The sequence below is a fragment of the Poromitra crassiceps genome (genome assembly GCF_964638095.1).
Source record: "Poromitra crassiceps genome assembly, chromosome: 25".
In the NCBI taxonomy this organism is placed as follows: Eukaryota; Metazoa; Chordata; class Actinopteri; order Beryciformes; family Melamphaidae; genus Poromitra; species Poromitra crassiceps.
Window position 1 is genome coordinate 11,270,737 of NC_139649.1, and position 26,328 is coordinate 11,297,064.

General features: G+C 44.4%; 1 protein-coding gene across 1 annotated transcript in view; it reads right to left on the minus strand.

Moving 5' to 3' along the window:
* The window catches only part of LOC310798313 (inositol 1,4,5-trisphosphate-gated calcium channel ITPR1-like), a 122,128-nt gene that overhangs the window by 61,517 nt on the left and 34,283 nt on the right, over positions 1–26,328 (minus strand). Inside the window, exons 14-39 of the mRNA XM_083660823.1 lie at positions 26,130–26,229; positions 25,892–26,052; positions 25,382–25,523; positions 25,129–25,287; positions 24,866–25,038; positions 22,926–23,045; positions 22,649–22,840; positions 21,999–22,250; positions 21,772–21,913; positions 21,526–21,679; positions 20,188–20,381; positions 19,973–20,111; positions 19,793–19,847; positions 19,522–19,687; positions 19,148–19,315; positions 18,943–19,014; positions 18,722–18,859; positions 18,232–18,357; positions 17,525–17,725; positions 17,063–17,314; positions 16,320–16,445; positions 15,934–16,062; positions 13,388–13,508; positions 13,068–13,252; positions 11,020–11,168; positions 9,662–9,773 (exon numbers count right to left, since the gene is read on the minus strand). Of these exons, the coding sequence (XP_083516949.1) occupies positions 9,662–9,773; positions 11,020–11,168; positions 13,068–13,252; positions 13,388–13,508; positions 15,934–16,062; positions 16,320–16,445; positions 17,063–17,314; positions 17,525–17,725; positions 18,232–18,357; positions 18,722–18,859; positions 18,943–19,014; positions 19,148–19,315; positions 19,522–19,687; positions 19,793–19,847; positions 19,973–20,111; positions 20,188–20,381; positions 21,526–21,679; positions 21,772–21,913; positions 21,999–22,250; positions 22,649–22,840; positions 22,926–23,045; positions 24,866–25,038; positions 25,129–25,287; positions 25,382–25,523; positions 25,892–26,052; positions 26,130–26,229 (3,928 nt within the window). The remainder of the gene's footprint in view (positions 1–9,661; positions 9,774–11,019; positions 11,169–13,067; positions 13,253–13,387; positions 13,509–15,933; positions 16,063–16,319; positions 16,446–17,062; positions 17,315–17,524; positions 17,726–18,231; positions 18,358–18,721; positions 18,860–18,942; positions 19,015–19,147; positions 19,316–19,521; positions 19,688–19,792; positions 19,848–19,972; positions 20,112–20,187; positions 20,382–21,525; positions 21,680–21,771; positions 21,914–21,998; positions 22,251–22,648; positions 22,841–22,925; positions 23,046–24,865; positions 25,039–25,128; positions 25,288–25,381; positions 25,524–25,891; positions 26,053–26,129; positions 26,230–26,328) is intronic.

Sequence of the window (26,328 nt, forward strand, 5' to 3'; positions counted from 1 at the left end):
AGAAGGTCAGAAAACTGGACTTCACTCAAAAACAGAGGGGGTGGACAGAACAATAAGTGGAGGGAGGGAGAGAGAGAGAGAGAGGGGGAGGACTGGTGAATGGATGAGTGGGAGGCAGGACAAGAACATGGGCCACTAATCCATAGCATCAGTTCCGCAAATGGAAACGTGGTTGGTATGGTTGGTGAGTAGACCCACCAGAGAGGAAATACTCTCTTGACTCTTGCCTTTGATCTAGATAAGCGAGAGATGTGTAAGACAGAGCACAGAGTGTAATGGAATGGAGCTAGTAGGTTAGATTTGACGCATGATTGATCTGTGATCAGCAGTGACCCATACTGATGTGCCAGTATGGGTCTTCTTGGAACACACCTCGAGTGGGACGTCAGGCTCAGGCGGAGGTGCCAGCTGATTGGAAAATAAAAGGTTGTCGTTAGTGTCAAGGTTTCGAAGATGTCAAATTAGTCAGGTTGTCGCTGCTTTCAGGACAAAGTTCAGCGTCCTCTCCCTGCACACTCGCTCTGCAGTAGCTAATGAAATACTGCAGACTTCTAGTAGTTACTGATGCAGCAGTGCCTGCCTGGCCATCCTCTCTCTGTGCATCTATCAGTCATGTGGACGACTGCACATCATAAAGGTGCATGATAAGCCAGGTCAGAGAGAAAGTGGACAACAAAACACCCTGCTATCTGATATCCTGCGGATGATAGCTGGCTTACAGTAGTACAGTATATATGAACTTTGGCTTTACTTTGGTGTGTCAAAAGGTCCTTGCACATCGGGAGCGTTTGTTTCGAGCGATTAATTCGCACGTCAATAATATTTTCCAAACGTTTATCAGTCAATGCAACCGTGCATACCAACGGCGAAGTTTGCTGAGCGTTATTGCGGTGTTTATTTTTTCGAACCACGGTCGATTTTTCAGAAATTCGCTTCCGACGTGTACACATCTGTAGCTGTGATTGACAGGTGGGTCAAAACTCGCATCGCAATTTCGTGCCGTATATTCGCATTGCCCTTTATGTGTACGGACCTTTAGTGTCCATGTGCAGAGCTACGGTGCAGCCATGTGTCACATTATGGATGACAAGCACCATTAACCTACTAGCAGTAGGGTAGTAGCTATGCTTTTTGGTCAAGTGGTTGTAATGTGGTGTAGATTCGTTTTATTATTATTATTATTTCTGATTCCCCCCCCCCCATTTTCTCCCCAATTGTACTCGGCCAATTCTCCCTGCTGCCCTGGTCGTTGCCCCACCCCCTCTGCCGATCTGGGGAGAGCCGTAGACACACACACATGCTTCATCCGATACATACACATACATACATACATACACCTGACAGCGGGGAGCTTCACTGGTAGGATGTAGCACGTGGGAGGATCACGCTATTCCCACCAGTTCCCTTCCGCCCGACCGACGTGGGTGTGTGTACAAAAAATAAAGTCTACTGTACCTATTCTCTACAGTGTAGGGAATAGGTAGGTGTAGAGCCTACACCATATATGCCTAGTTGCCGAAGACGTACTTAGCTATTCGAAAGTGATATGTGTAGAATTTTATGTTTTGCAGAATTAAGACCACATTTCCCGTAAAACCTCTTGCTTCCTGTTGCAAAGAGGATGTTGTTACTTGACCCCGGTACTCCTCTCTGCCATTGCTCAGAGTTTTCAGGCGCAAAAGGAAGAATTAGAGGTGATAACATTCTTGATAAACCCAATACACATTCTAACCAGGTAAGCAAACATGACGTTAGAATAGTGGAACTGGAATAAGCTCGTGTATTAATTGGAAACTAAAATGGTTCCTGTTTTGAGCTGCAAAGTAATTCATCAAACTCTGTACACAGAACAGTACAGGCTGTTCATCTTGTGATTGATTGTCTTGTTTGTAATTATATTAATGTCTTAATAATAATAATAATGTCATATTGATTTGTTAATGTTAAAATGGTACATGTAGCACCTTTAAAGGGGAATACAGTTCAGTTAAATAACTGATATAATTTGACTGCCGTCAGACAGTCAAATCAATATTTGTGGACATGATGAACTTTGACTCCAAAATGGAAATAAGCTTGATATAACAGTTGCAGAGTTGGATGCAGGACAAAAAGCTTAGTGGTCTGCAGTAGTCATTGTTGGCAGGTCTGCTATATATATACGCCTGTACAGTTCATGCTTAAAAAGGAAAAAATAAGAACAAAATGCAAAATTTATAAAATTATAAAGTGTTGAGGGGATAAAACTACTGTGGGGATATGTCTCCCTCAGTAAGCCAGTCATGGTGGTTTAGGCTGATTAATTGTGCAACTGGACAGGAATTTCCCTCTTATCGAGCCCATGTTCACGTCAACACACTGATTTCCACAGAAAAGGTGTGTGGCAAATAACAGTTTGCAGTCCGTTGAAAACTCTCTCACCCGTGACACCTCCTCTAAAGTCTTCTAATTCAAATTAAAATGTGCACAATCTGACCTAATTCGCTATGTTAACTGCTGTAAACAGCCTGTGCTTTTCTATCAGCTGGACAGCTGGAACTTGGCTGTGACTGCCAACATCAGTTCCACTTGTCCCTGTGCCTGAGAAAACCTCCACAGTGGCAACGCCAGGAATTTAAATATGAGTATAAAGGCATTTATACACTCCATTTATTTACCATCATGACCAGTGGTAGAAAAATGCTCATATTCCTTTGTGGAATGTTGCACCTGTCTTGGGCTGCCAGCAGCAGTAGTCACTCCTTCCGTCAGCTTAGAATTACATAACCTGGCGTACAAACACCTCCCCGCCACAGTGCCACCCCCAACCCTCACACACAGTATTCTATCATCCCTGCCCTGACCAACCTCATCCCCTCTCATCTCATCCCATCTCAGCAGGGAACAGATAGAGGAAAACGTGTATGAGCTCATCAAAAGAAATGGGAGTCTTCAGGGAGAGAGACGGTTCGTATAGCTCTCCTCTGAGAATGAGAACTTGGCACTCGGCCCTGCGACGGCAGCAGACCTCAAACGGTTAACAGGTGTTGTGTTGGGTTAAGCGCGCTGCACACCCGCCTCCCCAACGACAACCGCCCAACCCTCCCCGGGTCTGCTCTCTGCCCAGAAGGCACGGCACTGCCAGTGTTTCCTGCAAAATACATCTCGGCTGCACTTTTATTGGCAATTACCACTGAAGGTCACGCATCAGCGGAGTCTGAAATTCCAGGGGGGAGAAAAAAAACACACACACACGAGAGAGAAGATCGTTGGGTTCTTATGTAACCGCTGCCTGAGAGCTGGCGGGAGACCAAGAATCGTGCAGCATTATTGAGGTAGGGAAACTGGGACAGTGCTGCTGCTGCGTGATGCTGCTGGGGAACGTCTGCAGCTCCCCCTGTAGGCCGCCACGGAAAAGACGGCCCGGAGTCTCCTCACCTCACCCACACAGGAGGACAGGAGCGGGCAAGCAAGGGGATAGACGAGGACAAGCAGAGAGACCGACTGAGGCCGTTTGGCTGAGCCACTGATGGGAGTGGCAGCAGTGCTGCATGAGCGGCAGACTGGCAAAGTGAGAGAAAACCAGAGAAGAAAGCAGCACGGTAAAGAAAGTGAGATGGGGGGAAAGCGACAAAACGAACACCCCCGTGAAACATCACATATTTTTAAAAAGAAACAAAGAAAAGACAAGTAGGAGAAGGAAGGAACAGATGAAAGCAATACAGAATTAAGAAAATCATGTGAAAGAGAGTGAGTACAAGTCCAGTGAATGTACTGAGGCAGGTGGTGGTGGTGGCAGTAGTAGTAGTGGTGGGTCAGGACAATGAGGAGAGGCACCCACACTGGCACCCACCACACAGAGCGTGTCGGATTCACAGAAGAACGCATTCACACACACACGTACTCCTGAGTCCTGCATATACTGTAGAAATCATCTCCCTTACAGTACATAACCCAGGCACAAAACCCATCACCATATTGAGGCCATTTACACCTGGCGTTAACATGCGTTTTCTGCCATCAGATTGCAATCAGATTGCAGAAATGGTTGTCCTCTCAATCCGCATAAAGTTGCTGTATCCAGATTGAGAGGACCCATTGCATTTACACTTGTGTTCAATGTGTACACAATGCATCCCTGACCACCTCCGGAGGTGGTTTGGCCGATCAGATTGCAATCCTTCTTCAATGCGTTTTGGGGGTGTTTACACCTGTACTTTCAAGTGATAAAACACAATCTGATCACAGAAAACACATGTTAACGCCAGGTGTAAATGGCCTCATTGTCTCGGCAAACCCGATTACATCATGTCCGTCTGACCCCGTCGTCCGTCCCCGTCTCTCAAACGAGGGGACACAGGCACACGAGGGACGGCACGTGGAGGCGCACACGCCGGATGATGCGATCCAAACTTCACGGGGCGGTGTCGATTTTACTTTTACCCAAGTTCTATTTCTGGAAGAATGAAATAACCTCTAGCTAATAGGCGGATTGCCATTCCTCTCCATCACATCACACTGCCTGGACGTGCGCGGCTGCACATAAAAACCCACCCAAATGGGTGACGGGGTGAGAGGCACGGTGGGGCTCAATCTAACGGCAGTATAAACTGACAGCTGCATCCACTCCTAGAGACATGTAGGGGGGGCTCTCCTGTAGCGGTAGGTCAGATGGGAGCAGCGGGGCTAAATGCTCAGGGGTTACATAACTGCTATCAAGGCAGGGCTTCAGTAGCTGCTGCTGCTGAGGGGAAGTTGGGGGGCTTTGGCCTGCCCTCCAGCAGAGCAGACACTACCCACACGTGCTGCCAGCCATCTGTTAGGGGTGGGTGTGAGTGAGTGAGTGAGACGCAGAGAGGAAGAGAGACAGCATGTACTGGTGGGGGTGTGAGGGACTATGTGTACATTCTTCAGATACTACATTAGGGAGGAGCAGGGGTGAAACAATAAAGCGCTCGTCTCTTGAGAACAGTCGTGTTTTTGTGGAAGCCGGGGATTTCCACGACTCGGAGATGCGGCATTTAAGGAGGAAGGGAATGAGAGAGGGAGAGAGAGATAGAGAGAGAGAGAGAGAGAGAGAGAGAGAGATAGAGAGAGAGAGAGAAAGAGAGAGAGAGAGAGCGCCTCGGAGCGTGTCGATTCCTTTCCTGTGGAAAGACCCTTCTGGACAGTTTCTCTATTTCCCTAACCAATATCACTGTCTACTTCCCTCACACTCACCACACTCTTGATTCAGATACAGTATTGTAATGTCTGCCTGATCGTCACTCTCCGCTGTTGTTTTGCTGTTGGCTCACGTATTCATAACAATGATAATATATATATATATCGGTATATTTAATAAAATATTCATTTAGCTCTTGGTTTTGCTCTAACCACGTGCTTCCTCCCAGTAGTTCCGGCTAAACGAGGCTAAATGGACGGACGTGAGGTCACACAGTGACCTTGAATGTTTGACCTTTGACCACCAAAATCTAATCAGTTCATCCTTGACTCCAAGTGGATGTGTGAGCCAAATTTAAAGAAATTCCATCAAGGCGTTCCTGAGATATCGTGTTAACGAGCATGGAACGGGCGGTCGTGAGGTCACAGTGACCTTGAACTTTGACCACTAAAATCGAATCAGTTCATCCTTGAGTCCAAGAGGACATTGGAGCCAAATTTTAAGCAATCCCGCCAGGGTATTCCTAAGATTTTACGTTAACGAGCATCGGACATACGGACGGACAACCCGAAAACATAATGCCTCTGGCCACGGCTATTGCGGCGGAGGCATAAAAACATTGTCGTGATCTAAAATGAAAATAAAAAATCATACCTGAACGAACAAATGTATGTGAATATGTGTTTGTATTGTGCACTACCTTTTGAACTTCTAACATTATACCATTAAAACCCCACCCTCACCAAAAATACTGAAACTAAAACTTTGTAAAAACTTAAATGCAACACAAATGACCATATCCACGCTGAAAATAGAATTAAACTGGGGGGGGTGGGGGGGTGGTGGGCATGAAAAATCACATTCTATAATTTCACTGGTGCTGACAATGATCGAGGAGGGAATGAATAATAAGTATTATACTGTACAGCGACTGTACAGTAAACAGATTTGAGTGGGACAGGTGTCGTGCGGAATTTCTCATCAGTCAAAATGTGATGCCTCTTTAGTCCCGCCCACACAGCAACCTGTTGCCCCTATTCCCTGAGAGGGCCACTCATCACAATCACACACCGGAGAGGGGACATGTGTTTTCTCCACTTCCTCTGGGCCACAGGTCACTGCCACATGGACGGTATGTACACCACCACACACAATCCAGCCCCTGTGGTCTGGAGGGCCATATTCAGTTTCTAGTGCTGCATATATGGAGTCGCTCCAGCTATATATACACTCACACCTGCTTTGCAAAGGGCTCAGGAGAAGAATACCCTCCCTGACCACCATCCATCAAAAGGGAGCTGTGCAACATATAAACTATCCCACGCCCCCCCCACAATCCCCCCCTCACCCCCTCGCTACGCCCACATCCCCCCCTCGCTACCCCACCATCCCCCCCTCACCCCCTCGCTACGCCCACACACCCCCCTCGCTACCCCACCATCCCCCCCTCACCCCCTCGCTACGCCCACACCCCCCCTCGCTACCCCACAATCCCCCCCTCACCACGCCCACACACCCCCCCTCGCTACCCCACCATCCCCCCCTCACCCCCTCGCTACGCCCACACCCCCCCTCGCTACCCCACAATCCCCCCCTCACCACGCCCACACACCCCCCCTCGCTACCCCACCATCCCCCCCTCACCCCCTCGCTACGCCCACACCCCCCCCCCTCGCTACCCCACAATCCCCCCCTCACCCCCTCGCTACGCCCACACCCCCCCCCTCGCTAGCCCACAATCCCCCCCTCACCCCCTCGCTACGCCCACATCCCCCCCTCACTCTCCCAAGCTTCCCCTAACTGACATATCCAGGGCCTGTTTCCAGATACAAGCCAACACACCCCAGAGGAATATGACTAAGCCGCCATGTTCAGATCGGTATGCCAGTATGTCACTGGCTAAAAGGAAGTAAAGTGCAATTATGTGTTGAGCAAAGCGACTTTTACGAGCGGTACAACTGTTTTGATACAAACGGTCACAACAAAAAAAAGGGAGTCACAAAAAGTAAACCTCCAATCTGGTAAGACTTTGTAGTGGTTAAGTGCAATAATCCTGTTTTGCTTTGCCTGAATTCTTTAGTATACTAAATATACTCAATTTAAAGTTAGGACAGGGTTCTTCTAATCTCCAATAACTAACTAGTTCCTTTACTAAAACAGTGCCGGTCCAATATATGTGTGTTTAAAGTACACGAGCAAAGAAAGCCAGGAAAGACAGACACATTGCATCTTAGTGAAAGATAACGAGAGCGAGACACGCTAGAGGTAAAGTGCACTTTGACATGGAGAAGAGGAGGAGTTGTGAAAGGCACGCTACAGAGAGAAGGATGGATCAAGCTGCTGACACATGTCACAACAGAGAATGTGATGCTGAGAAGATCTACGTGCAGAACACAGGCACATCTACACTATGAGTGAAGATCTAGGTGCAGAACACAGGCACAACATCTACACTATGAGTGCAAGACAGGAATCAATGGTAATATAAGAGAGTAATAAGGAAAGGGATCAACCTCAGCCACATCCATTTCATCATCAAAGGCAATCAGCTGGAAGAGAAAAGGTATAGGGAGTAGAGAGTTAGTAGAGCTAGATTAGTGACATACAGCTCGGCTTGTCAGAAATGTACACACACACACACACAGACACACACACACACACACACACACACACACCGCGTCAAGTTAGTGAAAACAGTGAAATGACAGCATGTTAAAGCCCCAAGGCATTTTTGTTTTGTTTTTTTTGCTATATGCATTGCTAAATAATAAAGTTTGTTAAATCCTACCAACTGGCCTCTCATGATTGAAATGCATTTCAGGTGTATTTGGATTGTGTTCTTTCAACTTCCACAAGACTAGCAAACAAACCTTTTAAAGCATACATAGTAAAAGTCACAGGGAGCTCAAAAGCTCCGTCTACCAATTTGAAAGAGAAAAATGTTGCCAATTAAAAGATAAAGAAAGCCAATAGCGGGTTGACACTGACAGCATTTCAAACAGCTGATTGCGATTAGCTGCCATTGTGTTTGTGGATTGAGGCTTTAAGACGCAGGTCAGAAAACAAGCTGATAAGAGTTGGATCTATTCATTTGAGATGAGTACAAGAGGACGTTGGATTGTGTGTAATATGGTCTATATTAGTGAGGAAGCTGCAGCATGCTTGTGTTGTTAATAGTCCCGGTTGATGTCCATTACCTGGATGATTTGGATTCAGGACATTCTGTATTTTAGGTGGAAAGCAATGAGGGAATCTAAGAATCTTAAAGGATGGCTTTTCCCAGTAATCAACCCACTTTGTATCATTAATAATCTGGGTAATATAAGCACACAATGTTTACCTCTCTCTGTGTTTTCCTCACAGAGATCTCCCATTTCCTCCTCTGCCAAAGTGCTCCGTTCTGACGCGTTTTACGTCACAACGCGTCAGAACGGAGCTGCGGAAGTTCTGCTGGAGAGGCAGAATCTGCTCCGAGGGCGGCTGTTATTTGTTATTTTTATTTTTTAAGTATGAGAGCCTTAACGAGCCTTAATGACTTGCAGCTGGTGGGGGCGGAGTTTCTGCAGACAGCAGCAGTGAGCATTTTCTCCGTGAGGTAAACAGAGAGAGAAGGCAAAACACTGCACATGTGCATATTACTGAGATTATATATGATACAAAGTGGGTTGATTACCGGTAAAGCCATCCTTTAAATATGTGCCAACATTTGCCAATAATAAAACAAGACACAACACAACGCAACACAGCATTTAGAAACTTAAAGTTAGGGATGAAACGATTACCGGTTTAATGATAAACCGTGATAGAAATTTGGTTAGTACGGTTAGTATTACCGTTTCAAACTTTAATTATGATTAAAAAACATGTTACCGTGATTACTGTGATTGCAGCACTTTGAAAAACACGGTAAATACTGTCCATCGTGAACCAAAGTAAGCAACAGTCTCCCAGATGCAGACGCGTAGCCTTGGTGAAATGATTTCAGTGAGTGTATCAGTACTTTTTGGGTCTGAGTTTTCAATATAAAAACTTATCAGTACTCTTTTTTTTTCCCAGCACATTTTAACAATACCACGATATACCGACAATCGTGATAATTTTCGTCACTATAATCGTGATATGAAACTTTAATAGCATTTCATCTCTACTTACAGTACACAGTAACTTTAAATGACAGACTAAATAACACAAGCACCTTTCCTTTAGTGTGCCAAATGGGTTCCAGGGGTGATAAAGGGGAGCTCAGTCTCTTATATCATTTTGACCTCTTTGACCCCCTCAGTCTTACACTAAACTTGCCAAGTTTGTCAGCAGACAGGACAACTGTCTGCTGACATGTCATCACACGGTGTCAACTCTTGGGGAAGAGTATGGGTAGAGAGCCTGGGTGACCCCAGCCTTCAACGTGACGTCACAGACTATGTCTGTAGCGTGACTGATAGTACACGGAGGTCACGTGGAGGCTGGGTTTACCCAGGCTAATGGGTAGATGGTGTGAAACAGGAACAGAGGAGGTACCTTCTCCCCATAGCCCCGGTCTTTGGTCATCATCTCCCTCAGGGTCTGCAGTACTTTGATACACAGACGCTCCTCGTTCTCCTCCAGTAACTGCTTGGTGTGTTTGATCAGTCTGGTCGGGGAAGAGAGAGAAGCGTCAGTAGATATAATGGAGTACAGGAAGACAGTGACTCTCCTAACACACTACCTACCAGTGATCACACCTCTCATGCTATTATCACATTTTCATCCTACAGTTCAATGCTTCTCCTCTAGCCCCAGACATAGTATATTTAAATGTGGTGATAGACTTGGAAAGACTTGATAATGGCCTGGTCTAAAACATTCCTACTGGGCTTCTATTCCTTTTCTTTAATAAAACTTAATTGCAATACAGTCACTGCTCATCCACTGCTTTTTTTTTTTTTTTTTTTACCTCTGCAGACCGTGCAAATCCCAACAATACAAGTAGTGTTCAGAACATAATGATAATATCCCATCTCTGCTTCAGATGTTTGTGCTGTTTGAGAAATAAGCTTGCCTTAATATAACCATTCAACACTGTGATGCCAAGAGCCAATATTGTAAAATAGAAACCTTTTCAACCAATTTTATTTTACACAAGGTATACAGAGGTCAATTAGTGCATTGGAGAGCATGCACTACTGAGGCATAAGGATCCAAATACACCTAAGCGTCCCTCAATGAAGGTCGAGGAGTCTGGGAAACGTGCTGTCCTAATTGATCAGGACAGCCCATCAGAGAGCTCCCTAAGGAGCCTACTGAGTCTGTGGTGCTGTGCGTCACTGCGTCAGTGTCCTAACAGAGAGAGAGAGAGCTGATGCAGGTCCACGTGCCATTCAACAAGCTAATCCCCTGCCTGTAGCGCAGCCTTGAGTGGTAGACTAATCCCCACAACAACGACGGCTGCAAGTGTCCACTAGCCGCCTCTCATGTAATCCAACGTGAGGCAACCTATCAGGGACAATACAGATTTAGCATGTGCGCCTATGTGCATGCAGCACATGTGAGAGTGACGACCTGGGTCACTTGTACGACTTCCGGGTACATCCTGCTCACTTTACTGTACTCTGCTAGCGCAGTAGAGGGAATAAGCCCGCAGCTTCTGTGCATAAGCTGCCACAAAGCTGATATTTGGACAAATCTGCCATTCAGTTAAAGCAAAAAAGAAAAGAAGCTTAAAAAAAGTCCCAAAGATTTATTTGGTCAAGGCAGTGATTATTTCTCAAATCTAAAACAAACTCAGAATGACATCTAAGACATCTTATTGATATACACATGAACAATATCGGTGTTGATTGTTTAATCTTAGGGAGAAGGAAGACTACTTGAAGCTGAGGTGTGTGGTTCAAACATACTTTGATATGAATCCTCCGCTCTCGCACTTCTTGCGAGCCTCTGTGTTCTCGTTGAAGAGCAGCTCTGGACGATGCAGGACGTCCACCAGCACGGAGTGCTCAGCTTGGACCAACGGCCTCAGACGGTCTTCCAGGGCCGACACGATGTCCTGCAGAGCACAGAGAGACACAGCCACAGCTAAGACAGAGGGGGGGGAAACGCTATTTTCTCTAGAGGACCAACAGTTTGGGAGCAATTCTCGGATTCTCAGAAATGTCCATGGCAGAAAGCAATCAACAGGTGCTGTTTGAAAAGTTAAAGGCCTTTATTTTACATTGGTAACCTGAAAAGTTCAAACTGACCAAGGCAGTACAGCTCGAATGAGTCTTCATCAGATTAAGCCCAATTCCCTCTTTGCCCCCCTCCCCCCTTTTTTACCTCAGGTATTACATGATATTTAAAATGCTAAAGTTTATCAGCCATCTCCGTTTATTATTATTACAGTTTCAAAACAGCCACTGGGAGGTCGGCTCCAATGGCTTCACGCGATATACACGTTATCAATCACAATAAAACTGTACCTACCATTATTCACATGGAAGTGCCAAAGTTTTGAGCTCAGACACAGCCTTCTTCAGCTGTGTCATTTTGGGTTTCGACTGCTCTACACCGCCGCCACCGGAAGTATCAGTTCTGGAGCGTGTACTGCACTGTTTACAATTGTGCATTTATTTTCTGTTCAAGATATATTTTGTAGAAATTGTTACCTCCTGTCTACATTGCATTTCAATTGAATTGAAAATAAATCTAAAATTCAAGATCAGAAAGTACATTTATTTGCATTCATTTGATTCCCAATCACGACACACTGGTAAGAATTATTAATATCGAATTAAAAATGTTTTGAATTGCAAAATAATGGCATTTTAAACATGCGATACAAAGATGTGATTAATCGTGATTAACTATAGTTAATCGATTAAGAAAATTAATCGTTTGACAGCCCTAATATATATATATATATATATACTGTATATATACTTTGGACATATATTATTATATTTATCAAACAAAACAAAACATGTGTAAGGTGTCTATGAGCTGAGGGCACGAGGTTCGCACTTCTCTATGCACTCCCTGGTGATCCACAGTGTGGAAATATGCAAATCAGAAAAGTTGCATCACTGCTGGTGTTGATTTTAGAATTGTGTGGGCTATCTGCTGAGGGGTTGAAGAGGACACTATAGTGTAGAAGTATGCATTTAGATAAAGCCACTCTAAATCAATGCCAGATAAACAAGGACTGGTGAGGATGACAGGTTTAGGAATCACATTCTCCTCCTTTCTGGGAATGGATTGGTTAATATGGAACAGATTTCCACATTGTGGACATTAACGTGTTCGTAACCGACTCTCAGAATCCTAAAGAGCATTATTGAACGAGGCCGGTCTTTTAATTGGAAGGATTTATTTCTCAAGAAGATTATTCACCATTCAACCAAAGCAAACCATTTCCTGTGTAAGAAGCGATAATAGTTGAAGCCAACCAGCCAGGTCAAAGAATGGCCAGACTTCCAGTGAACACTGAGTCATGGGTTACAAGAAAGTCAGGCGTATGCAGCTGGTAAGAGCCATTAATAACAACAAGTTGTTTTGCCAGGAAGTGACTGGTCATTTCTACAGTATTTTTGACCAAAACCATGAACTCACAGCATCAGCTCATTATTTGTCTTGTTCACGCTGCATCTGTCCGATTTTGGCAGAAAAAGTAACACTGATTGGCTTAATGAGAGTGATATTTATTGATTGATTGACTGATTGATTGATATAATTAAAGTGAAAAAAAATTAAACTCAAACAAGTTACAGTATCTCAGAAACGACTCAAATTTTGACAGACTTTGGAGGGATGATACATTTTGACACTGTGTTCTGGCGTTGATTAATTGGCCTGACGGCGGCGCCATTATTAAAGCTCTAGATTTCACTTTGAAACTTTAAAGGCCCCAACTTCTACACTATTGCCATTGCCATAATTGTATGTGAATTGTAACAAACTCGAGCCTGACCTGTAGCCTCTCTATGATGTTGCGGTAGTCCTTGGAGGTGGTCATGCCGCAGTCGCGTTTGGACGTGTTCTTGGCCGACAGCCTCCAGCTCAGGATGCTCTTCTGCACAACATTATTGGACTTGACAAACAGGTTGTTCACCTGACTGTCCAGGTCCACTGGGATGGCAATGGCTCTGCTCTTAGCTGGGCGGAAGGAAGGATGTAAATGTTTCGATTATGCAATCTGAATATGTGCCACAATGTCCTAATGTGAAGACAGCCCTGAAAGCTGAAGCTTCTTCCAGGAAGGAGGTGGGCAGTGTTGCTGTGATATCTTACCCACGTCTGACAGGACTTTGATGCAGGCCTCCACCGAGGCCTTCTGAAGAGGGTTGAGCCAGTTACAGTGGTAAACCCTGAACACGCCCTGCAGCAGCTGGACAAACACCGGCTGGCGGGTCTACAAGACAGAGAGAGAGAGAAGAGAAGAGAGAGTGACATGATCAGAGAGGGTGAGAGAAGGAAAAGAAGACACATAAAGAATAGAAGAGATAAACGTGAATAAGAATTAAACCTGCAAGGTGACTACTGTATCAGGGTGCTTTCTCAATGGGAACGATTGCTTTTGTTCCATGCCGAGTACGATTGCCCCCCCCCCCCCCCTCCCCTCTCCCCCAGTGGTCAGCTTTCATATTCAATATCACATTAATTTTTTGTACCATGCTCGGGAATGGAACACTTGCATCATCAACTACGCCTGGAGTCCTCGCCCCGTGTGTTGTCTACTACGAGGTTTGGTACGGTTGGCATTTACATTCGCAAGCGTTCCGTGTCCGGGCACGCCCAAGCATTTCCCCGCGCTACCTTTTCAAGCGGACCCTGTCACGGTTTGCTGTTCCGCGCCCGGGCACAAAAGGCAACGTTCACACTCATTACACGAACCGGACCTGGGGTTTGGTGGACAAGTGCGCTCGGAAACGGAACCAGGTCTCCAGTGAGGAAGCACCTTAAAACTCCCTGACTAGCTCTTGAACCGACATACACCAATGTGACACAGACTTTTCAAGGGTACTATTACACATAGAGTGGAAACCAATTGTTTACGAGCATATTGAGTTAGAACAAAGCATATCAGACCAGTGTTTTAACAGCGGTTACAGATTCATCTCTACACCATGATCAAAGAATTCTATCAGCTGGCCGCAGCCCTACAGTACAATAAATACCTCCGTTATCTTTCCAAGAATGGCGGCCTGTTATGAGAGACAGAGGGTTGTGACGTCATCAAGTATTGCAAAACTTCATCAAACAGAATCCTCAGAATGTGCAAAGGGTTACATAAAAATCTGGGATTTCTAACTTAAAACACGACACCCATAAAAGAAACAGGGTCTAGGGTGATGAAACCACAAATTTCAAAATACAGTTTGAAAATCTATGGAGGCGGTCATGACGGACTTGGGAAAGTAGTGGGCTGCTACAGGACACCAGTAAACCAAGGTCTTCCAAACTAACAACTAGAATGACCATGTTGCATCAGTGCATCATCTGCACCACGTCCCAGCAAGACCTTGTGCAACACACCCACCCACAGATCTGGGAACAACAGAGTCTGTGTGCTGACTAAGCTATGAAAAAGTGAAAACCCACACAGTGAGGATCAGCTACTCCTTAACAATCAGAGTCTGTCGATAAGGAACACACCCAAGGGTTGGGAAACCAAACGTGGGGGAGCGTCACCGTTACTTACATACAGACGGCGAGCCATCTACACAGAGGGAAGAATGTCATATTTACAGTGCGCATCTGTGAGGAGGGCTTCTTTCTAAACAATTGTCAAATAAATAAATGAACTATCCTTTCAAGATTATAAATGGCAATTGCAGGACCATTTTGTCACTGTTGGGAAACAAATATAAAAGGGATTTCCGCACACTTGAATCTGTACAGATTTCACATTTATTATGGTGAGCTTTCGGTCGGCAAGACCTTCATCAGAGCATGTCACTGTTGGGAAAACCATGCGTCTCCAAAATATCAATGTTTAAGCATTTCTTTTTAGCTTGACTGTCATGTATTTTTGGGTTTGTCCAATGGTTTTAAAAGGTTTTCATCAGAACAAGGGTCATAGATTTTTCTCATAGAGGAGCATAGAATCCTTCAAATGAAGTTAAAAGATGGACGTCATTAAAATTGGAGTTACAAGGTCTTCACAGGACAGTGATTTTCTTTAAAGCCCCATTATCTATATATATATATATTACCTTAAAGGACAACATTTTTGGGAGATTGGCCTATTTGCCATATCGCCAATAGCTTTTTATCATTTTTATGGTACAGTGATTTATAATAGGGGGAATGGCAGCTCTGTCATTCCCACATGGCCATCCGAAGGCCTGTTCCTGCACTATGTCTTTTTGGTGGCTGCATCCTGGAGTACCTTGACAGTGTCATTTGCCTGGAACTTTTAACTCCATTTCCTACATTGTTCCTTCAAATTAAATGTTTTCTGCTTACAAACTAACTGGATGCTTTTATTTTGAAGTACATATAGGAAGTGAAACGTGTTTTGCTTGCTAGCTTGATTAGCAGCACGATTAGCTACTCTCACTAAAACAAGTCAAGATCAATGACTTTTGGGGGTATTTGGAGCTATTTTTTCCCCAGTGAATCAGTTATAAACACTGCAGAAAGGTAAGCAAAGTAGAGAGTACAAGCAGAAATGGTAAAATAAGGCTGATATCTGAACATACAAACAGGGAAATGTAGCATTATTAACGTTGGCCTCTGTAACTGTGGGGGGCGCAGTTTCCCCAAATAGAAAAACTACATAATGGGGCTTAAAGTTTGTTGTAGCTCAAATGCTATGCTACTGTCCACATTACCTGCAGACTGGTACTCTGGTCAGAGAAGGGAGAGCTGAAGAAACATGTGACAATGCTCATGACCGTCTCCGTTACATAACCCTCCAGCATGGTATCTGCATGCTTCCTGTCACTGGTGTTGTTGCACACCTAGTGCAGAAAAAGGACAGATAAAGGGTTAGCATGATTCACACACAGCCACTGGACCTCACTTCCTGTAACGTATGTGGGCGACAGGTAAATAAAGCTCACCCCATGCTGTCAGGTAAAAAAGAGGCCACCCCACGCTGTGTTGACATTAATCATCCAAACCCATGACATAATATCCACGTTTAATTCACAAGAGCATTTCTCCATCTCTCAATCCACCCGTCTCACTTTGAGATGCCACGGGCAATTTGTCTTACCCTGCAAATGTCCACCAGGAAATTCTCAAACAGCTTCCACATATGGTTGGAGGTGTAGATCTCCTTCATCTCTACCTCCGTGTCCACATAGCAGTGATTTAGGAAGTTGATATATGCAATCTTCACCTGGAGAGAATAAGAGCAGAAAGGTGTAGACAATACAAAACAAATTACGTCTTTTTTTATAAATGATGGACAGCATGTTGCTCTCAAACACCCAAACATCAATTTCCAAAACAAGTACCAAAAGAATTTCAACGATATTTGTGGTGTCTGAACCTATGAACATGCAAGTTATATACATTTGGTGTCATTAGAAAGAGAGATTTTTTTTATTGAGATTTGAGCTTCTCTGTCTATATAGACAACATATATTATCATGATGACAATATACCTTATGTGGGTTTGATTTATACACACACACACATTCGTATTTCAGTACCTGCGAGGACCTTTGTTTAACTATATTAAACCCACTAATCCTTAACCCTCGCCACAATGCCATGGCACAACATTAACCTACTACTTACCTAATTTAAAGTTCATCGTCATTTTAGGCTTAACCCAAAAACCCAACTCCTACCTGTAAAAAAGCCTCACTTTTGAGAAGTTTCCTCATCTTTTTATCCCCGTTGAGGACATTTAGTCCTCTTATGCACGCACGCACGCACACACACACAGACACACACCTCTCTGATCCCTATCAGCTTTCTTCCGTACACAAAACAACCCATTATTCTTACTTCAGGGATACAGTCTTCATGGGTGACCACCCGTACGATATCGTCCAGCGGCAGCAGAGAGTTACACTTTATCTCCGTGTACACATTCTTGCCCTCGGTGCAGACCGCCAGCAGCTCCACCAGGTGGATGTGGTACATCAGAGCGCTGTTTTCATCCATGCGCTCCCGTTCTGAACGCATCATCTGGATCAGTGTCTGGAAGGAGGCACGGTCATTGTAGAAGACCAGGACATCCTCACCTGAGTTCACCAGCTGAGTGGGGGAGAGTCACACAGAGAGAGAGAGACAGCTGTTATCACCAAAACATCTACTGTAGTTAGTATTACAGTGCATCTCTTTCCGTTTCCATTAGTATCACTATACTGTATTGTCATCTGTTTCTGCTTCTGTTAGTATTATCAATACATTTCTTTCTGCTGGCAAAAAGAGCATAATATTACCCTACAGGTCATGGAGCCCCACCTCAGCCATGACAATGTCCTGACACTTCTTGATAAACTTGTTCTCCGCCTTGACAATGGTCTGCAGGAACTTGAGATACTGGACATGTCGACCGTGGGTCTCAGTACAGTGGACAAAGTGCTGAACCACACGCTCGTTGATCTCACTGCATAGCTGGAAGTTATTCATGAAGATGTGTTGCATGGTGACTGCTTCCAAGATCTGAAAGGAAGAGGAGAGACAAGGACCAGCATATACTGTATCACTGTAGACAAAAATGACACCTTCTCATCCATAAGGACTAGTACCAAAATGGCAATTTAAGTCATTGATTGATAAAATAGTAACACTGGGTAGATTCTTACAGATACTGAGTGAATTTCAGATGAGTTTTCCTTTAATTATGGTCTTAGAACTGTGGTCTTCAACCAGGGGTCCGTGACCCCTAGGGGGTTCGCAGAGCTATTGCAGGGGGTCCACCAATTTTTCTCAACAAGTTTGTGAAAAAAAAAAAAAAAAAATAGTGTTCAACTTGAGCGAATAGAGACAGAGACGAATATTGTATCATTCATTGGATTCATTCATTGTATCAATATATCATTCACACCGCCCGGGGCAAAATGGCATCTGCTCACATGTTTGCATTGACTTTGTATGTAATCTCACAGCCCAAATTTGCGAATTCGCGTTTGGTGTGAATGTAGCATTAGAATAGCTACAGTACTTACCCCTGGGTTAAGAAAGAGGTTGATATGCTTGTGGAGAAGAACCTGGTTCTGTTGGTTCCCAGCACAGAAATTCTGCAAGAACTCATGAGCCACATTCATGATGTCCTCCATGCGGACATCTTCAACCTAGTGCATATAATAGCATTATAGTTAGGAATGCTTTTGGAGTAAAACAGGGTACAATAAAAAACCTTCCACCACCACTACTACTACTATTACTATGAATAATCATCACAATACCAATTTATAAAAGCAATAAAGATTACAATCTTTTCCAAACAAAACTTCAAACTTCAAAACTACTTTTACACGAAGTAAAAGTGAAAATGTTCAGGAAACTTCGTGGAACGGTGTAACATGGGCCAAGGAAGAACCCATTAAATCTTGGAGCAGATCACAAATGTGCATATCATTGGAGACTACACTATTGGTCTTGGCGGAAGTGTCCTAGTTTTGGATGCGATACAATATCTACAATATCTGATTGCACCTTCTCATAGGGGATCTGCAGCAGCTCCAGCACGACACTGTGAGCTCCCATGTTCCTTAGCAGCCTCTGCTGCTGTTTCCTGTTCTTCTTCCCTGAGGCTCCCTCCTGGACACACAGCTTACTGAGACGCAGCAGGACCTTAACACACACAGGAAAAGGACTTTAATTACAGCCAACACAGCATCACAAACAAAATGTGATGAAAATACTATTGAGTGTACCTCCTTTACAACCCTGTAGTTGTAACTGCTGGTGCTTTCTGTCTTCTTTTTGTCTGAACCACCTGAATCACCCTGTAAACCAACAGACCAACAACGTTTATGTATGTGTATATATATATATATATATATACTGTATATATATATATATACAGTATACATACAGGTATGTATATACATATACATACTGTATATGTATATGTACTACCTTCTGTTTGTTGTCAGACTCTGAAGGTCCATCCCCATCCATCCCATCTTCTCCTTGCCTCTTGTAGACCCACAGTTCAGATTTCTCCACAATGGAACGCAGTCGGTCAAGATCTGACTTAATCTGCTTGTAATTGTCCACATCCTGACTGGTCACCAGGAGCTGGACCTGAGGTTAATAGAATGGGTGGACATTTACATATCACATTATTATTTTTACATATTTGCATAAGCAGGAACTTAAACTTAATCTCGTTGAGTTTCCTGGTTTCTAGTGTTACAGTGAAATCTGTACCAATGATTACAAGCCAACGTTTGTATGATGACTGATGAGACATTAAAATGTGTTCCAGTATGTTGGGGGCTGGGGCCTACTTGTTTGAAGGCCATGAGGACTTCCTGCCTCTGGCTGAAGTGTCTGAAGAGCAGGTGGAGCGCTCCAGACACCAGGGAAGGGTAGTCATGCATGGTCAGGTGGAGCAGGACCCTTAGGAAGGTGCGACCACCATCATCGTCCAGGTCCAATGGAGTGTTCTCCTCACTGAAAGGAGAGGACCAGAATTTACTTAAACTTTACTTAATAGTAGATTGTGAGGCATTGCTTCAAGCCTTTGTTAGGCACTGACTAAAGCGGCGAGACCATTACCTTCCTCCAAAGATTCCCTCAGCCTGCTCCTCAATGTTTTCAAAGTCAAGATTTCCTAGAGGTATTTAAAACAATTCACATAAATATTTTAATGAAGTCAATTCCAAGGTAATAATAAACATTTATGTGGGGGGGGAATACACTCACTAGAATACAATCACTTATAGAGTGGCTTCATACCAGGCATCTGACCTGTCACATTGTTGGTTCCATCCTGACTGACGGTGTTGTCTGCTTGTGGGTTGCTCTCATCAAACTCACGCTTAAAAATACAGAGCAGGCAGGAGATCCTGTAGTCTAGCCGTACATCCAAAATGAACTACAAGAAAACACAAAGTTACAATACAGAAAAAAGTCTTCAGTTTCAAAGATGTATCATTTTCCTCATGACCTACCTGTAGAATCTCAATGACCTTGAGCTTAGTATCCATGACCATGACATCTTCTCTCTCTGGCTCAATCTGGGTTTTGACCACATCTCCCTCTGGCTGATGAATTGGTGTGACGGGCAGGAAGCCGCCTCCTCGCAAGACGACCTGGGTCATCAGCTCCCCGACTCCATGAATGGACTTCATCACATTACTGCCAGCTATATTCAGAGAGACCATAACAAACTGTGTTCAGATGGAACAAACTTCACATTAATGCAAAGCTTGCCATGCTCACTGAGTGAGCTACCTAGGTACTTGGAGCGTGATGTGTGTGTGATAATTTGACATCTTTATACTTTGCATGTGAAATGCCACAATGAATGAATGGATGTTATAAACAACACCCTTTTCCATGTAGTTTCACATGAAGAAGTATTTGGACACATTAAGAATTTGCAGGATCTCTGACGTTTTGTATGCACTTGAATGAGGATTCAGATGTGATGGTTGGCTAAATGAGAAGTGGACAAGGGTCTTATAATATAATCAATCCCTGATTAACATCATGCTCTGGCTCTGAGAACTTCAAGATTGGCATGATTAACCTTGAAAAATTGTATCCTTACTAATTGGCAGAAATTGGCAGAGAAGCTAAACCCTGATGACAATCTTGAAGCCCGGCAGAAGATGTATGATCATTTCACACTGTAATATGAGTAGGACATTCTGTACACATAGATCATCAAATAAAGGCCTGCTCCCCTCGCTAAAGGTGCGTTCACACCGAGATGTTTATTTTTCGCTCTGTCGCTTGATTCAACCCTTTGGAATCGCTCTGTCGCTCTGTTTAAATCGCTCATCAACAGGCACACGAAATGACGGACATGTGGGGGATATAACGTTACGCAATGTCATGATATTTGTCCACTACGAGCCACCGTCATTGTTTACAAGCTAAAGCCTATCAGCGTGCTCCTAATGCGAGCGCCATACCGGTAGGACAGACTTCACTTCATGTCAGCTGTCAGGCTGTCAATGTGGTTTGTTGCCACACAATAAACCAGCGGTTTGTTCCAAGCCAGTGTGATCCTTGACTCGCTCTCGGCAGCCAATCAGCATTGAGCGGCGAGCGACTGATGCCAGCGTATTTTCGCTCGAGTTGGGATATTTCATCTCGAGCGACGAGCGAATTTTCTCCCTATCGCTCTGTCTCTGCCGCTCGGACGCCCAGCGATTTTTCTCCCAGGCGAATATACGCTCAATCGCTCGTTTGCATTGACTTTGTATGTAAACTCGACGCCAGCGAAAAACTTTAATAGGTCGGTGTGAACGCAGCTTAAGACTACAGAGTTGGATGCTAACCTTTGTTTTCTTCTCCCTTCTCAATCTTGGCGATAGGGTATATGGTGCTGATATGCACACAGTCTAAAATGTTCAGTAAGATCTTTGTCAGGCGAAGCAGGTCGCTGAAGTTGTAGAAGCCAAAGTAGATGAGGTTCCTTGCCAGGTTCACTACCTATAGACAAGAAAGATCACAGCCATGCTTTATAATTTATTTAAACCTATGTGGATTCTTATCCCTTTACACCATTCCCAAGGACACGGTACCTCAAAGGTAAGCTTGTTTTTCTCCTTGTCAGTGAAGGGAATGTTTTGTGACACCACCTCTCTCAGGTAGTTCTCCACAAAGTCCATGGTGAGGGAGAAACGCTCTTTGATCTCATCTCTGGTGTTTCCATCATTGTCATAGCTAGGGAGATCAAATGAGAATCACATGTAAGAGACGCACTGACATCTTTGGAAATAAACCAAAGAAATCCCTAAGTGGAACTCACTCATCAATAGCGATCTTTGAGGGAATCTCAGACCAAAGACGGGCGTATTTGACGGGTGTGACCTGCTCCTGCGGATCGCGGTCCACGTGCATGTGCAGCATCATGCGGCAGAAGGAGGCCCGCAGGTCATATGGCAGGTCTTCATCAGACATACAACGCAGGATCAGATCCACGTCCAGCTGACCAGAGATCTTATTGATAGCCAGGTACTGGCGGTCCAGACACATCCTGGCAAAGAGGTTCAGCTGGTACCTGTGAGAAAACATCATTTTGTGAGCTTGGCGTTCTATCTCTCTATCTGTCTTTTTTTATCCAAACTGAATTATGCACATATTCATGATCATTGAATGCCACTTTATACTTTTGTGGTGTAATTCTTTTTTAAGAGCATTTTAAGCTTAAATATTTTAAAAGATAGACAGTTTATAACTGCACTCCACCCAGACAGAGCCAAAGGTCACAATTTAATATTTGGACTTGATATCTGAGTGTCTTGGATTTTACTGCTGTAAACTTTATTTTGATGAAACATGGAGGAACCAGACTAATCTGATCTTTGAGCTTGTACGCAACAATGAGCACACTTGATATCTAACCCATATTTTCATATGGCCTCAGAATTAATGTGCAAACAATTGAAGACATCTGACCTGTAGTAGCTGACCACCTCCTGGTCCTCCTTCTGGCCCTCCCTAGCATCCTGGGCCAGCTCTCTGATGCTCTTACTGCGGATCTCCTTACAGTTGTCCTTCCAGAACAGCCACACCTCCTCCTCATCCTCTGCCTCCACTGGATTCTCTCCATTTGCTGTCATCTCAATCTCAAACCTCGACAGGACCAGCCTGGTGAAAAGCACAAAGAAATGATTTTCAAAATGTTTTTTTGCTGAACAGAAATTCTAAAAATGAAGCAAGGTGAGGCGCTAACTTGGTATCAATGAGGATGTCAGCATTGGTTGGGTCCAGTACTGCGTTACAGATGAGCTCCTGGGTCACAGGGATGGACTTTTGCATGGACACACACAGATCTGACAGGTAGTCCAGGAACCTGGGGGTGGACAACAAAACATGCATTATATATGGACACTGGAGCGAGAGCTTAGGGACGTCCCGTTGTTCTGGGTTTCTAGCCTGTGTTTACCTGAATGTATTCAAATTAGGGATGCACGATATATCGGCAATCATATCGGTATCGGCCGATGTTAGTCATTTTTTAACATATCGGTAACGGTCCGATGTTGCAATGTTAATATCGGTTATCGGTATCAGCCAAATTCTTCACATTGAGATGAAATAATGCAGTAAATCTATGATTTATGGGCTTTTACAAATGTTTTTGAAATAAAGAAATGTATAACATTTTCAAATTCAGTGTTTACATGTGTTTTTCAGTATGTACAAAATTGTATTATCATAGAAATGTGTTTTTATACAGATCATATCGACATCGGTAAATATCGGTTATCGGCCATAACAGCAATCTTAATATCGGTTATCGGCATCGGCCAAAATTTTCATATCGGTGCATCCCTAATTCAAATCCTATGATGAGTGCCACATGAGGCTGATGGACTAACTCGTTTTGCACCCACGTCCCTTCTACCAATACCATTATCCTTCAATCTGTGAAGGCCCTCTTTATTCAGACTTCTGGATCCGTCTGGTTGCCATGTCATTAACACATTGAGTGCCACAGCGCTTCAGTAAAATTGTCTGCAGCCTGTGCCAGATTCACTTCCATTCAGTTGAAAACAGCTATAGAATTTTTTCTATTATGGCTATATTGACGGGGCTGGACTTTAATGAAACATTGAACACTCCTGCTTCTTCCAAAGAAGAAATTTTGTTTCTAGACAGTTCCATTATGAAATGACAGCCTCTGAAAAAAGTGCACTTTCAAGGGTTTTCTGTCGTTTTTTTTTACTTTCCAAGATATAGTCACTTTTATGAATACCTTTTGCACTCTAATTTCGAGCACATTCACTGACTCTGGCTGGTGTTTTCTGATGTGGTGGCGTGGTGTGGTTTCTGTGCAGCCTGCGTGCCCCTCTCCCCCCCCCCCCCCCCTCTCCACCTCTGAGCTGCGGGCTCCTCCCACACGCACAGAGTTTGTTTTCTCGACTCCGTTTTTGCCCCGGACGGATCCCAGCGCGCATCAAGGAAATGATGCGCGCTGGCAAACGCGACTGAACGAAAAGGCTTGGCCGTTCGGCTTCGGATGCTGGCTTTCTGGCAGGAAATCGTGTGGAGATAGATAGAAGCATAAGAGCTCAGTTGTGAGCGCGGATGCAGCCGAGCCCACTCTCCGCTGCAGACAGAGCAATATATACGGCTCTGGCTGAAGCATGCATCGGTTTCCTCTTTGATCACGTCTTTCCCTGCTTTCTCCTGCACAAAGTAAAGGATCTGAGGTGGGTGGCGCAGCTTCCGTGACGATGTTTAAGGTGGCGCCGTGTGATCCCTTGAAGGGATTCATGCTCACTGGCTGGGTACGACCTTAAACAGCAGAATTATGGAATAATATGAATTATGATTTTAGGACGTCCACAGACGTCCTTGGCACTCCTCGTTACTTTTTTTTAGGACGTGCACAGACGTCCTTGGCACTCAATGTGTTAACAACACTTGACAGGACTTATAAACTCAACAGCAGCACACACTGTCAGCAAATTACCTGCAGTGCCAAGGTCACACACAAACAGTTTCACTCATACTACTCTGCATACATTTGAATACATTTACATATATTTACATTACTTGGTTCTGTTAAGACAAACAAATCTGACCCAGCTGCCCAGAACTCACAGCCCTCCCTTCTATGCCAATTTCTGATGGCAGCCGAGGCCCGTATCTTCCTGTGAGTCTCACCTGGGCTCGCGGTTCTTCCTCACTAGAGTGACAAATGTGTCTATCTCAGCAGCAGTGATATGCTTCTCCAGCAGCTTGCGATTGTTATGGAGCAGGGCGGTTATTGTGTCCTCTGCCAACACGTCGTAGCCTATCTGCTTCTGCATGAAGCGGAACTGCTTGGCTATGTACTCCTGTAAAGGGGAGAAGAGCGAGGGTCATCACTGCCAAGGATAAGGTCAAAAGGTACCTGCAGTTGGAGTGGAGTTATTACGCCTACCCACCTGGTTTTTCCTGTAATCCTGCTGAGAGTGCCGTAACACTCGGTAGCAAAGCCTGCAAATGTGCCTAAAAGGAGCATGGCGCTGGTCTCCGAGCTCCTCCAGCCGCAGCATGGGGCCATCTCCACTGTCTGTGAAAGGGGCTTGGAGAAGTTTGAAGATCTGCAATGGCAAAGGAGAATTTTAACGCCCAACTTTGTGGATAAGCATGACCTGTAATAGAGTTCATAAAACACCTCAGAGGTTTAAGGCCTACCTGCTTGAGGATATTCTGTTCTCTCATGAGTTTCTGTCTCTCTCTGTTGGGCTTATTAACCATGATATCCAGGACGTCCTGGCCGCTGTTGGGGATGTCCACCTCAAAGAACACTAGGTCTTCCAGGAGCTTGGTCACAAACCTGGAGAGAATAGTGCCCTAAATGTCAGTCCAGACCTATAAGTCATAGTTGGAGACTACCTTCAAAACTGGGCGTCTCTCTGGAAAAATTCAGCAAGGACTTGAGCGATAACAATTTAAGAGTTTTCTTTCAACTGATTAGATGATGACAACAATGTAGTAGGGCCTGCAGTTGGTACTTCTTTCCTATTCATAGTATTCCCATGATGTCACAAGCATTTTCCTACCAATATGGCGCTACAATACACACAGCTGATTGGCTGTTTGTGTCACTTGATTGTAATCACCTGTTAATTGATTACAATCACCTGTTATTTTCCTACCAAGATGGCCGTGTGGTGATGTAACAAGAATACTATAAATACCTACCGCCTTTCATTTTGTGTGATGGTGCCCTTTTCCAGTTTGCCGGCAATGGATGCCAACACTTTACTGGCATCATTAGCAAAGTCTAAATCACGCACTTCTGCTGGCGGCACCGGCACGATGGCAAAAGCCTCTTTGTCTTCCTTTACCGCTGATGTTCCGATCTGGGAAAATGACATTTTACAGTAAGTGACTTAGATAACATCAGTCATGCTGTACTCCTCAATCATCACCTACTCACCCGTAACATAACAGGCTTCTCTTCCTCTTTGTCAATGGGGTTGTTTGTACTGTGAACCCATGTGTTGGTACACAAGTGCCTTAGCCTCACATAGGAGCCCCTAAAAGAAGCAGAAGCAAGCACAAAGATGACAAGCTCAAAAGGCACTGTGGGATGAGGCGAGGCAAGGGAGACCAAGTGCGCAGAGAAGCTGACCTGT